Source organism: Vanacampus margaritifer, chromosome 3 (genome assembly GCF_051991255.1).
Source record: "Vanacampus margaritifer isolate UIUO_Vmar chromosome 3, RoL_Vmar_1.0, whole genome shotgun sequence".
Classification (NCBI taxonomy): Eukaryota; Metazoa; Chordata; class Actinopteri; order Syngnathiformes; family Syngnathidae; genus Vanacampus; species Vanacampus margaritifer.
Genome location: NC_135434.1, coordinates 10432837 through 10445019, shown reverse-complemented (window position 1 = coordinate 10445019; position 12183 = coordinate 10432837). Strand labels below are relative to the sequence as shown.

At 39.0% G+C, this 12183-nt stretch overlaps 1 protein-coding gene across 1 annotated transcript in view; it reads left to right on the top strand.

The window, feature by feature from the left end:
- The first annotated feature begins 616 nt into the window (after window positions 1–616).
- msh3 (mutS homolog 3 (E. coli)) overlaps window positions 617–12183 on the top strand; it is a 45527-nt gene continuing 33960 nt past the window's right edge. Inside the window, 12 exon segments of the mRNA XM_077562438.1 lie at window positions 617–843; window positions 1269–1377; window positions 2087–2301; window positions 2387–2617; window positions 2688–2804; window positions 4457–4574; window positions 5663–5802; window positions 6015–6181; window positions 8828–8937; window positions 9251–9365; window positions 9688–9772; window positions 10915–11024. Of these exon segments, the coding sequence (XP_077418564.1) occupies window positions 727–843; window positions 1269–1377; window positions 2087–2301; window positions 2387–2617; window positions 2688–2804; window positions 4457–4574; window positions 5663–5802; window positions 6015–6181; window positions 8828–8937; window positions 9251–9365; window positions 9688–9772; window positions 10915–11024 (1634 nt within the window). The 5' untranslated portion in view covers window positions 617–726.

The following is a 12183-nucleotide window of genomic DNA, read 5'->3' as shown; positions in this document are numbered from 1 at the left end:
AGCAGAGACAAGATTTTACAAAATCAAATAATTTTCATTTCGTTTTTGTTCATGAACTAAAATGTCCTTAGATTTTTGTCCAGTTTTTAATTAAGTGAAGTAAATTTTTGTCTGGTCTTCATTAGTTGACAAAAATGTATACTGATTTAGTCCCAGTATTTGTTTATTAATGAGGGTTTTAGTCTAGTTTTAGTCCGGTGAAAAATGGGTCCACGTCGCGAAACGGAAACAAAGTTGATGGGTGAAAACCCGGAAGTCAGAAATCCCGCCTCCTCCGTGGCATATAGTCCATTGAGAGTGTTCATTTTGGCCATTTCTGATCTTCTCTTGCTTCCTCGTAACGATCACGGATTTGAACGCATCCTTTCACAATTAAGGCAAAGGTTACAATATATATTTACTAAAAGCAATCATTTCAGATAATCTTCAGAAATGTAAAGTAAAACATAAAGTCACTCAAAATCATATATATTATGTTAGAGGTTTTTACGCATATATAACAGCACACACATGATTTGGTATAGTTTACTGTTGAAAACCCTCAACAGGGAATTTAAAATATTACGGCGCGCTTGATGAATACGTCATTAACGCGACTGTGAGCTCATCACGCGCGACGCTGAGTTTTGAAAAATTGCCGGAGCCTTCACGCAAGCTTCTGATTGCGCTCCCTGTCAACACAGTCAACATTTAAGGCATCCGTTAAATGAACATGTTGCAGTTAGGATGCCTAAAGCTCTGAAGAAGTCGTGTGCCTCTCAAACGTCCATCAGCAGGTACTTCGGGCAGTTGAGCGGCGGCACGCCAAAAACGCAAACGGATTATAATCTCCATAAAACCAAGGTGAGACTCGGGCAATCATCGTGTGTCACGTTAGTGATTTTATTTTCGTTGTCTCAGAGTGGTGCATTTGGTACTGGGGATTTACTTAATCCACCTCTACTACTGTCACGACACGTACACCTTGATCAATTCAGAATTAGTACACTATTTATTTAATCATAAAATAAAACAATCCATCCAGAAAAATAACGCATGCTACTAGAGATGCTGGCTATTAAGTTAGTTCTAACACTTTATCGAGGATTATTCAAGCTTTTTAAAGCCACTGTCGTTTCAAGTTTACTGTCATGCTAAATTTGGCCAAGGAATGCATAATACTCATATCATATTAAGGCAACACTGCATTATAATTTAATATGCTTCTGATCATGTTTAGTCACTGTTGTCAACTCGTCACCCATGTATTTGCTTTATCCGCCATACAGAAGCGTGCCTCCCACCAACACGATGCTGAGCTACCTTCTAAACAAGCCAGGCTCTCCCTGCAGATGGATGACGGAGGCCTTGACACTCCAGCCGCTCATAGCCCTGCAGGTGACTGTAATGTAACTGTAGCTGAGACTACGGTAACGTGTGTTTTGTTTTTCACAATTTGCTGTCTTTATAACATGCCTTAATGTCTTCCATGACAACCAGAACAGGCCAGTTGGGAGTGATTCAAAGAACAATTGGCATTGCAGTGTAGAATAATATATTTTTAACAGATCGCAAAGGCTGTAATTTAAACTCTGCTTCATTTTGATTGGTCGGGAGGCATTTTTTCTTCTTCCCCAAATTCATGGTTCATTTCCTTTTATATTGTAAGCCTAACCTATGAGACAAAAACATTTATGTTTAATGAATTTGATATTGTTTATTGTAACACAAATTCAATTATTGCTTATGCTTGAGTTGTTAAAGGGACAGTGTTTATTATTTAATAACATATAGTGATAAACTAATAATTCATTCATTTTAAAAACACACTATTAATTTCAATAATATGGGAAAAATATGTTTGAGCAAATTATCACACATTTTGTAACCTTTCTTATTTTTATTTTAAGATAGCTGCTCTTGTTAGCCGCTCCAGAGCTAGTTCTTGCTAGCCACTGCTCGCTGGAGACTTCTCCCGCGTTTACAGCAAAGTAAACAGTTTACATTATGGGGAATATTTGACTCTATTATATTGTCTGATAAAAATCTAAATTTTGTTATCATGACAACACAAATCCCAACAATGCTATTATTATTGTCTATTTAGAACAAAAGTTGCCATTCGGCGCAGGACCAGCGGGTTTGTGCCCCTCGACCTTGGAGAGGCTGAAAGGCTTCGCTTGCACCACTGAGCCCAGCGGCGAGAGCTGTGATAATGTAAAGGAGGCGAGCAGTGGGAGCCACGGCTTTTCTACTGATGTCAAAAATCAACACGAGGACCAGCTCACAGTGAAAGCGGAAGACGAGCAGAGTTCAAAGCAGGTACCCAACGGCGGACCCCGGGAGGTTATGTTCATCATACAAACATTATGTATTTGCATGTTCAGTGACAAATCTCTACTTGCAGACATTCTGCTTCTCTCAGTTTGCCAAGCAAGCAGGCAAAGGAGGACAACATGCTGAAGGAGCCGCTGCGGATGTCAGTCATCCATCAGACAATAGCGCCCTCTGCAGACGCTCCAAAAGTGCGTACACCCCTCTGGAGCAGCAGGTCATCCAGTTGAAACGGCAACACAAGGACGCCTTGTTGGCTGTGGAGTGTGGGTACAAGTATAGGTTTTTCGGAGACGATGCTGAGGTGAGAAGTCGCTGTTAAAATGTATTTGAACCAAGCTCGTAAATGTATTTAGATCTGTATGTGTTGTTAGATTGCAGCAAAGGAGCTGAATATCTTCTGTCACCTGGACCATAACTTCATGACATGCAGCATCCCAACGCACCGATTGTTCGTTCACGTCAGGCGACTGGTGTCCCATGGCCACAAGGTACGAGTTTAGGCTAGGGCTGCCAAGATTAGTCGACTAGTCACGACGACGTCGACAATTAATATGAACTCATTCACTCCCAGCCATTTTCACAGAAGCAATCCCCTTCACTCCCGGCTATTTTACTGGATTTTGACCCTTTTTGCAAGGCCCACAGAATATAGTGTCCTTTTGCTATAAAAACATGGAATCTACCGAAAGAAAGATTAGAGTCTCTTATTTAATCAGGAAAAAAAGTATATTTTTATCTGTTTTTGTTTTGAAACAATTAACATTGCAATATAGCTAAGTTTTGTTAGTGGTGAAATAATTTGTCACCATTTGCGTGTTCCAAAAAATCGAAGATAGACTTCTTTGTGAGAAAGACTCCTTGCAAGGATGATTTATTACAGAGAATCTCTGGTCACACATCATTGAATACCACGTAAATTGTGTCAGTCAAGGAGGAAGTCAAGACAACTCTTTATAGGATCCAAATCGGTAAAAGAACGCCTATTTCTCCTCCCATCATAAATAAGTAAAACAGATTGGTTCTCACACAATATGTTACATAACAGAATTTTAGTACACAGTTCGCAGCTGTGTTCATCTTTTAGACAAAATATACTCTCAGGGTACTTTTCGTACTTTTTCCCAAAACAAAATCTCACAAACAAATTGAACTTGACATAGAGTGGCCGTGAGTGATGGTGCGAACAGAGTGTGTGTGCGCGTTCTCTCTCACGAACAGAATGTGTATGTGTGAAGCAGAATCTGTTCTCACGCAGGACACTGAGAAGGAATTTTAGTTAAGGTCAAATTATACTGAGTTCAACACTATTTCACCTACTCTACACATCTATAAAACATTTCAACATAGTTAAAATATGAAATAAAGAATTAAAAATGTTAATAATGTCAACAGTTTCATCACTATTCACAAATTATCTAGAAATATAGTAATTAGCTTTTTTTCAACATGGTTGATCTATTTTGCTCTGCTGCCACCTGCTGGCCGTTTTTGTAATAACTAACATTTCTCCAGCCGTTCTTTGCATTTTTTTGTTGTTTTTGACATGTTTACGTTTGAGATGAAACTGAATGCAGGCATTAAAAAAAATGGACATCAATGTTTTTCACAGGACAGCGACGGTATGTTCCGATTAGTCGACTAATTCCGACTGTTGTTGGTGATTAGTCGACTAGCAAAATAATCGTTTGTGGCAGCCCTAGTTTTCTCCATACTGTTGTGAAGAATATACAGTGATCTCATTAAATTAATGTGGATTTAGATTTCTTTTTTTCCTGTAGTTTATATAAAATGCTTTATTTCCCCCGTTTTCCTCCCGTGTGGAAAACGTATATTGAATCTTATAAGCAATTTTTGTGAATAATTTGGGGTATGTAATGTATAAAAAAAATCCCTATGCATTTCACTGGGCTTCAATTATACGCTGTTATATAATTTAACTATTCGCAGCCTAACCTGGTATCCGGAGTGGACTGTAAGTTAGTTGTTTTTCCTGTATGCCTTTCCTTGGACCGCACTAAGATATCCTGCCAAGTTACAGTCAGTTACTCTTCAAAACTCCACATTTGCGCCATAGGGTTGCTTCATAGCCTTGAAGGATGGCTGCGTTATTAACACTGCAATGTTGTCTTTTACTGCACAGGTGGGCGTCGTTAAGCAGACAGAGACATCCGCCATCAAAGCGTCGGGGGCCAATAAGAATGCTTTGTTTACACGGCAACTCAGTGCTCTGTATACAAAGTCCACGCTTGTGGGAGAGGGTATCCTTTGGAAATGCTATACGTACTGTTTAGTTTTTTTTTTTTTTTTTTTTTGCGACTAACACTACAATATGTCAAAAGTATTTGCTCGCCTGCCTTGACTCACCTGGTAAATTAAAGCATGAAGGGGATTTGCAGTGTCAAAACTATTAGAAAGATTTGAATGTAGCCACACATCACACCTGGTAAATTTATTTTTTTTCTCTCATTTTTTTTGTCACAGACCATTTTACAAATGTTCTACTGACTGGTCTTACTGACAGTTTTACAGAGAATGATTATTATTTACGCCAATAATTTTATAGTATTCATTACATTATTATTTAGCCCTCTTTTCCTAAAATTGTTAAATTAAAATGAATGTATTTGGTTTTTTTTTATTGTTTTTTTTTTAGATGAAATCTTCTCATTGATTGGTCAACTGGTTTATTGGAACTAATGAAATTTAATTATTAATAATATTTACAAGTACTTGAGCATTGAAGATTTTTATTTTTAAATGCCAAAAGCATTAGTGTTAGTTATAAACAAAATGCGCCCAATTGTATTCGTCAGCCCCCTGTGTGTGTGTGTGGGTGTGGGGGGGGGGGGGGGGGGGGGGTTCTTGTTTTTGTTACATAGTGGGGCCAACATTTCGGGATTTCACAGACTTGTGGGGCCCACCCGTTCATGTGGGGCCATTTTGCTGGGCCCCACAAGTTTAGACCTCTATTTGAGGGTCAGGACTTGGTTTTAGAGTTTAGGTTTGAATTGGGTTATGGTTGAGGTTTGGGTAAGGAATAGGGGTAGGCAATCATTTTTGATGGTTGGGGTTAGGGGAAGGGGCTAGGAAATGTATTATGTCAATGAGATGGCCTCACAAATATAGTAAAACAAACTTGTGTGTGTTATTATGCATACTATACATATATACATATAATACTATCAGGCCTATAAAGCACTGGGTGAACCCTGTATTACTTTTATTTATTTATTTTAACTTCAAAAAATCAAATGATATAGCACAAATATGTGCCCACTCCTGGGCTAGAATGTGTATTTGTTTGACTGCATTTCTCCAGCATCATTGTCCTCAACAGTCCACTAAGACGTCAACCCGGTGTGCAGTCCAGACGACGCGACGCAGGGCGGAATTCCCGATGCCGTGTCGGAGCCTCCTGACAGCATCCTGTTGTGTGTCAGTGAGAACTGGGACAAATTGAAGAAGCAGCTCACTGTGGGGCTGGTGGTGAGTCTGACTGGCACACTTTCCAATCTCATCTCTGCAGTCATGTACTTTATTTTTGCTTGATTTTACTTTGGCCGGTTGGTAAATGCTTATTTAATCAATTACTTTTATTAAATGACAAAAAAACTCTGTTAATGTTGAATAGAATAAATCTTGGTATGTACTCTACGTCTTCGGTGTGTAATAATGTAATATGTCGGTTGTGAATGCAGGCAGTTCAGCCCAGCACAGGAGAGGTCCAGCTGGATTCTTTCCCTGACAGTCAGTCTCGCTCCGAACTGGAGAGCCGTCTCTTGATGATAAACCCTGTGGAGATCCTCGTGCCCTCTGACCTCTCAGAGCAGACCCAGAAACTGTTGCAGAGCATTACCAATGGCAGGTAGCCACCAGGGGGCGTAGTAGGGCTTCTTTTTAGTTCACCACGACTTTTCCCATTTTCTGCACCCATCCAACCATTTTCTATAGTGCTTATCCTCAGAGCCTATCCCAGCTGGCCTTGGACTGGTCGCCAGTCGGGCACATGTAGACACTCGCACCTATGGACAATTTAGAGTCCTTAATTAATTTATCAAGCATGTTTTTGCGATCTGGGAGGAAGCTGGAGTACAATAAACAAAAATGGAAAACTGTTAATTCAGATTTTCCAGGGATTATTCCAACACATGCTTCTACATAAACTTCTCTATTGTGTCATGTTAAAAAAATCTTCTTAAACATACATACATGTGCTGCCCAGCGTTGTGCCAAAGATGAGCCCTGACACCCTCTAGGGGCTTTCTCTCATTGCATTATGCACAAATGAAAATCAAACGACGCAGTGGGAGGAAGTGAAGTGGATTAGATTAGATGAGGTTGATTGGATAAATAGAAAGCTGCTCGCTGCGGTCTGTTGTCGCCAACCTGCTGCACATTTGTCATTCGTCAACCTCATCTGTGTTTTTGCTTTTCACCTTTTGGGTGCTTGTGTTCTCGCAACAGCCCCTGCGGTCATTGTTTGAGCACCACAAAAGGCATGCCAATCAATTTGAGCAGTGCTTTCTAAGGAAGGTAACATGGCAGACTAGTGTGCCACGAGAGATCAAATTTATCTTTGTTCGTTTATCTATGCCATAACTAAATAACATAATTAAATTAAATACTCCCATCCTGTTAAAATGATTCAAATAGGAATTATTCAAAATGAAGATCTCTTAACTCTTTGACTGCCAAAAACGTTAAATAACGTTTAGTAAAATCCTATGGAGGAGTGCCAAAGACGTTAAAATACGTTTTTTTTTAAAACAGAGGTGGAGCTAACCATTTTCTATTGTTGATTACTGAAAAACGGAATAAAGTAGAAACAAACTTTTTTTTCTGATGAAAGATGAGAGTCCAATCTTTCATTTGGTAATATGTGCGTTTCCATAGTCCAAACACATATTTTTCTGTGGACCTTGAAAGATCAGTCAAAAATGCTTAAATCGGCTGGCACCCACGGCATCCCTTTTCTGAAAACGTCTGGCAGTCAAAGAGTTAAATATAACTAACTAAATGATTACTCAACCTTTCAATCAAGTAAAATAAGTACTGGTGGGGGGGGGGGGGGGGATCCTCATTAGTCTATCGATCGACCTGTCATTTAAAAGGATTAAAAATCAGATCAACCTTTGTTCATCATTCATTTACTTTCTCAACAACCTCGACCTCTCCAGGGCCGAATGGTGGCAGCGGGCCCCCTGGCAACCGGGCATGTGTGTCCGCAGAGAGGCAGGTAATGAGCCCCCAGGAGATTGGTTGGTAGCTTGGCGCAATATTAGGAGCTTCTCTCACCACCTCACTAGCCTCCGGTCACGACTCAGGTTTGTGAGGGGAATTTGATAGAGAAAAAAAAAAAAAAAAACCTCCTGGATGATGCTTTTCGACATCTGTTGTTATTCATTATTATTATTATTATTTTTTTTTTTTATTAAAGATTTTAAAGGGGATTAGCAACTGCTGTGAGGACGAGGTGGCAGTCATTACCTGCAGTTGCAACTCACACTTAACTAATTTAACTTATTTCAATTAGGAACAATTCCAAACAGCAGTCTGTCTGTCTGTTTGTCTGTCTGTCTATCTATTGCCTGCAGTTGCAACTCAAACTTAACTAATTTAACTTATTTCAATTAGGAACAGTTCCAAACAGCAGTCAGTTCTGTCTGTCTGGCTATCTAGCTATCTAGCTATTTAGCTAGCTAACCGCTTCTAGCTAGCTATCTAGCTAACCGCTTTTTGCTCTTAAGCTAGCTCTCTCTCTCTTTCTAAAGGCCAAATATACACTCTACCTTGGGTTATTTTCCTTGTTGAACGGGTAAAAAAAAAGTTTTGCGCCATGTGTGCTTGAATGTGATAGGTGAAACCAAATATAGGGTGGATTGCCGGGAACGTCAGCATACATTTTCACTTCAGGGATTTGCAGTAAAGCATAGGTGACACGGCGCTGACATGATCAGACAAATGCATAATAACCAGCAAAAATAGCCACACCCCATCAACCCTACTGATATGAAATATGCGCAAAATGTCTGTTGTTATTTGATGTTTATGAGCCTTACAAATGAGGGGTAAAAAATTATTTGCTGTGAGCCTCAAACTATTGAAGACTTTTTCCAACCTATTTAGTGTTTGGTAGACGCGCTTCACAGAGCTCGACTGATCGATAAGAAACTCATCCTTTGCTTGAACTTGTATGATTTATAGAGCTTATTGGAACATTAACATTGACGCTCCCAGTCTGACCAGCGGCTGACGTCTTGTGTGTGTATTAGAAAAGAAAACTGCATCCATATCCACATGTTTGCCTCGGTTGCCGTGGCAACAACAGATCGGACAAAGCTAGCGAGTCCTTGAAAGCAGCATGAATGAATGAGATGTGATGGAGCGGCGGATATGCAATGTGTGCGCGTGTGAGTGAAGGAAGAAAAGATGGCCAGAATAGTGTCTGTGTTCTTGTTTTTTTTCCCTTTCATTAGGTAGGGAAATTACATTTGCTTTTGTTTGCTTCCAGTGCTCAGGCTGACGACAAGGTGCGAGTTGAGAAGAGGGACAGCGCCCACTTTGAGTTTGCCTCTGCAATGAACACAGTCACTGAATTCTATTGCCACGAACTGGCTGAAGGTGTGTGTATGTGTGTTCTATTCTTCTGCATTATCATCACATATTTTTACAGTTTATATATGTTTTAATAAAGCAGAACCTTAAAAGCCCACTAAAATCCTCTCCAGGATGCTTTTCAACCTCCAGTTTGCTCCATCAGTTAATACCACAAGACGGCTTTCACAAAAGTAGAAAAATATAGTTAGTGTTTCACAACAACACAAAACCATAATTTTTATTTACAGTCAGCACGTTGGGTGTTTTATATTGTAAGTTTACGAGGCTTAAAGTGGTTCATGACCACATTTGATAAAAATCTGTTTATGCTGTTTAGGCGGTCGCTCTCTATCTAGAGTGGCATCATTGGAGAGCCCGGTCATCTGCTGTTTGGGTCCTCTCATCCAGTACCTCACAGAGTTCAACTTGGAGAGAGTGCTTAGAAGTGAAAGGTATGCAACAACAGACGAACATATACCTAAAAACTTCCGCACTTGCCTCTTTTTTCAAATGAATAAGCAATGTGAAAGTAACGATATAATACTGTTCTTCAGTTTAAGGGTGTATTCAGACGTTCATTTTTTTTATGTTCAAGATTTATTGTGTCATGTAAAAATGCACGTGAAACACATATTTTATGCTGCGGTCAACAAACAGTTTAAAACTGAGTTCAGTTTATGTAAGAAAGACTTCACATGAAGCCATCCATAGAAGATGGACAATGTTGTGCTTTTGCTGTACAGTATAGTGGGATGATTTTGTTATTCCATGTAGCTCCTTCCAACGTCTGACTGGTGAGTCGCAGGGGATGATCCTCAGTGCGGCCACCCTCAGGAACTTGGAAATCATCAACAATCAGGTCATCTTTTTTTTTTTTTATTGGTTTTGTGTGCATTATCAATGGTTAAGATCCTGTAAGGAAAGTGAATTCAGCCATGTTTAAAGATCATTTCTAATCTTGTGGAAAGACTGAGAACTAATGTACTGCAACTGTTTTTCACCACTCTAGTTTTACTTTTTTTTGGTGGTGTTGGTGGGGGGGGGTATCTTTGCCATTTCAAGTCATCTGATCAGATTATAATTTGTAATGCCCATGTAGAATGATTCATAAAAAATATGCATCCATATAGAACTTTACTTCCTGTTAGCTTGATGATAGGCATGATAGGCAGATTTTAACCTCTATAAATTCTGCTACTCAAATAACAAAGACCTTTTTTTTTTTTTCCAGCAGTGATTTTGTCCCTGTGTTCTTGTTTCCATTGGCCAAAGCGTGTTTGTACATTCAAAATCCAGTTCTAAAATGCAACAAATAAAACAAAAAAATTATATTGTTCAATATAGCTGTGTATTTGATTGATTATTTTCTTAAATTCTAAATAGTTTACTGACAATTTTTGTTATTTAGATTTTTCAAAATGTTACCCCTAAATCCCAAAAGGGTCAAAGTTTGCCCTAATCCTAAATTAGGGAATAAAGGGTTAAAATTGAAAAAACATATATTTTGGTGTTCAGTGAATTTATAGCAGTCATTTAATGTATAATTCTTAATTTTCCAAAGAAGAAAAGGCTTCTTGGTTTCTCCAGGGTTAATGATAGGCATTCACTCATTGATTTTCCAAGCCTTCTCAACCAATCCGAATGCTCTTCAGATCAGAATGTCCCGCAGAGGCTTGTCACGAACTCAACGTACAACAAAATTCCGCTTTTTCTCTCTGTTGCATGCGTACGCTAAAGATTTAGCGGCTGACTTAAACTGCTTCTCAGTTCCCAGCAAATTGCTCAGTGAAGAGTTAGGCTCGCGTGGGCGACGGCTCAAAGGTTCAGCACGACTCCTGCGGGTGTCAAACATCCTGCGCGCACACATAGACACACACTAAGTTTTGGTTCCAGTTCAAGTCCTCTGTCTTTTTTTTTCCTTCCCTTAGTTAGTCAAAGCTGTATTTTACAATTATTCAATGTGCATACCACATTCTCATGTTGTTTTGCCTTCAACAACAGACAGATGGTAGTGTGAGGGGCAGTCTGCTGTGGGTGCTGGACCACACGCGCTCTCCGTTTGGGAGGAGGCTGTTGAGGAAGTGGGTGACCCGTCCGCTCACAGACCTGCGGTGAGTGCACGACTTCGCACACCTGATAAAGCAACAGGTGGTACGATAACCTGCAAACATGAAGCCGATTTAGCTACTTGGAAGCTTTCCAGAAAAGGAACAATAGTGAAAGGAGGAAAAATAGTGAAGTGGAGTTGGTTCTGAAAAGGATTCACCCCAGATTCGAACCCCAACCTCAGAACCATGAGACGTGCTAACCACCAGTGTTTTTTTATTTATTTAAATTTTTAAAAGAAAACTAACATTTTAAATGATTTAATTCAGCCACAAGTAACAAAACTAAAAATATAATTTCTTTATTGCTGTAAAAACAAAAAAAGAGTCAAATTATCCATTTTGGAAATTTTCTGTAAATGCTTTCAACTCTTTGAAACTCGACTCCTGAATATCACTCTAGTAAAAAAAGTTGACAAAATGATAATAAACTGCAGGATTTACGGCTATAGACGTCAAATATTCATTTTAACTATTTCTATTAGTTTAACATTTTTTTCTACTTTTGTTAACAAGAGTATGAAAACCTAGATTTTTTAAATTGTACATTTAGAACAGATGTAAAATTTGTGATTAATTGTGAGTTAACTAGTGAAGTCATGCTATTAATTACGGTTAAAAAAAAAATCGAGGTTTTCATACTCTGGTTAGAAAAAGTGGAAAAAAATGTGAAACTAATAGAAATAGTTCAGATTAATTTTTGACGTCTATATCAATGGCAGTCAATGAGTTAAAATTCCATCCACAAGTACCTTTTAAATTGAAAATATAGTTCAGCCTTGTTGTAAAACATTATTATATTTTTTGTATACAGTATACTGTATTTTTATGACTTTGGCGAAGACGAGCAGGCGCCTCTTGTTTCGCTTGCGTAAAAATTAGGAAATGGATGTGTGCCACCGCCATCCTTACTGCGTTGCTGCCTGTGCGCATGTCAGAAGATGCACGATCAAGTGACAGGATCAATGATGGGGTGTCACTTTTTTTTTTTTTTTTTTTAAGGTTGCGTGTTGTCATGCGATCTACCAATCCTTCCTTCGTGGTCGATCGCGATCGACACATTGAGCACCCCGTGCTACAATATATTGGGATTAGAAGCTATGTAGGTACTGCAGGCAGAACTAGAACTATTTGCTTGAAACAATCTCTCACTGATAATGTGCTG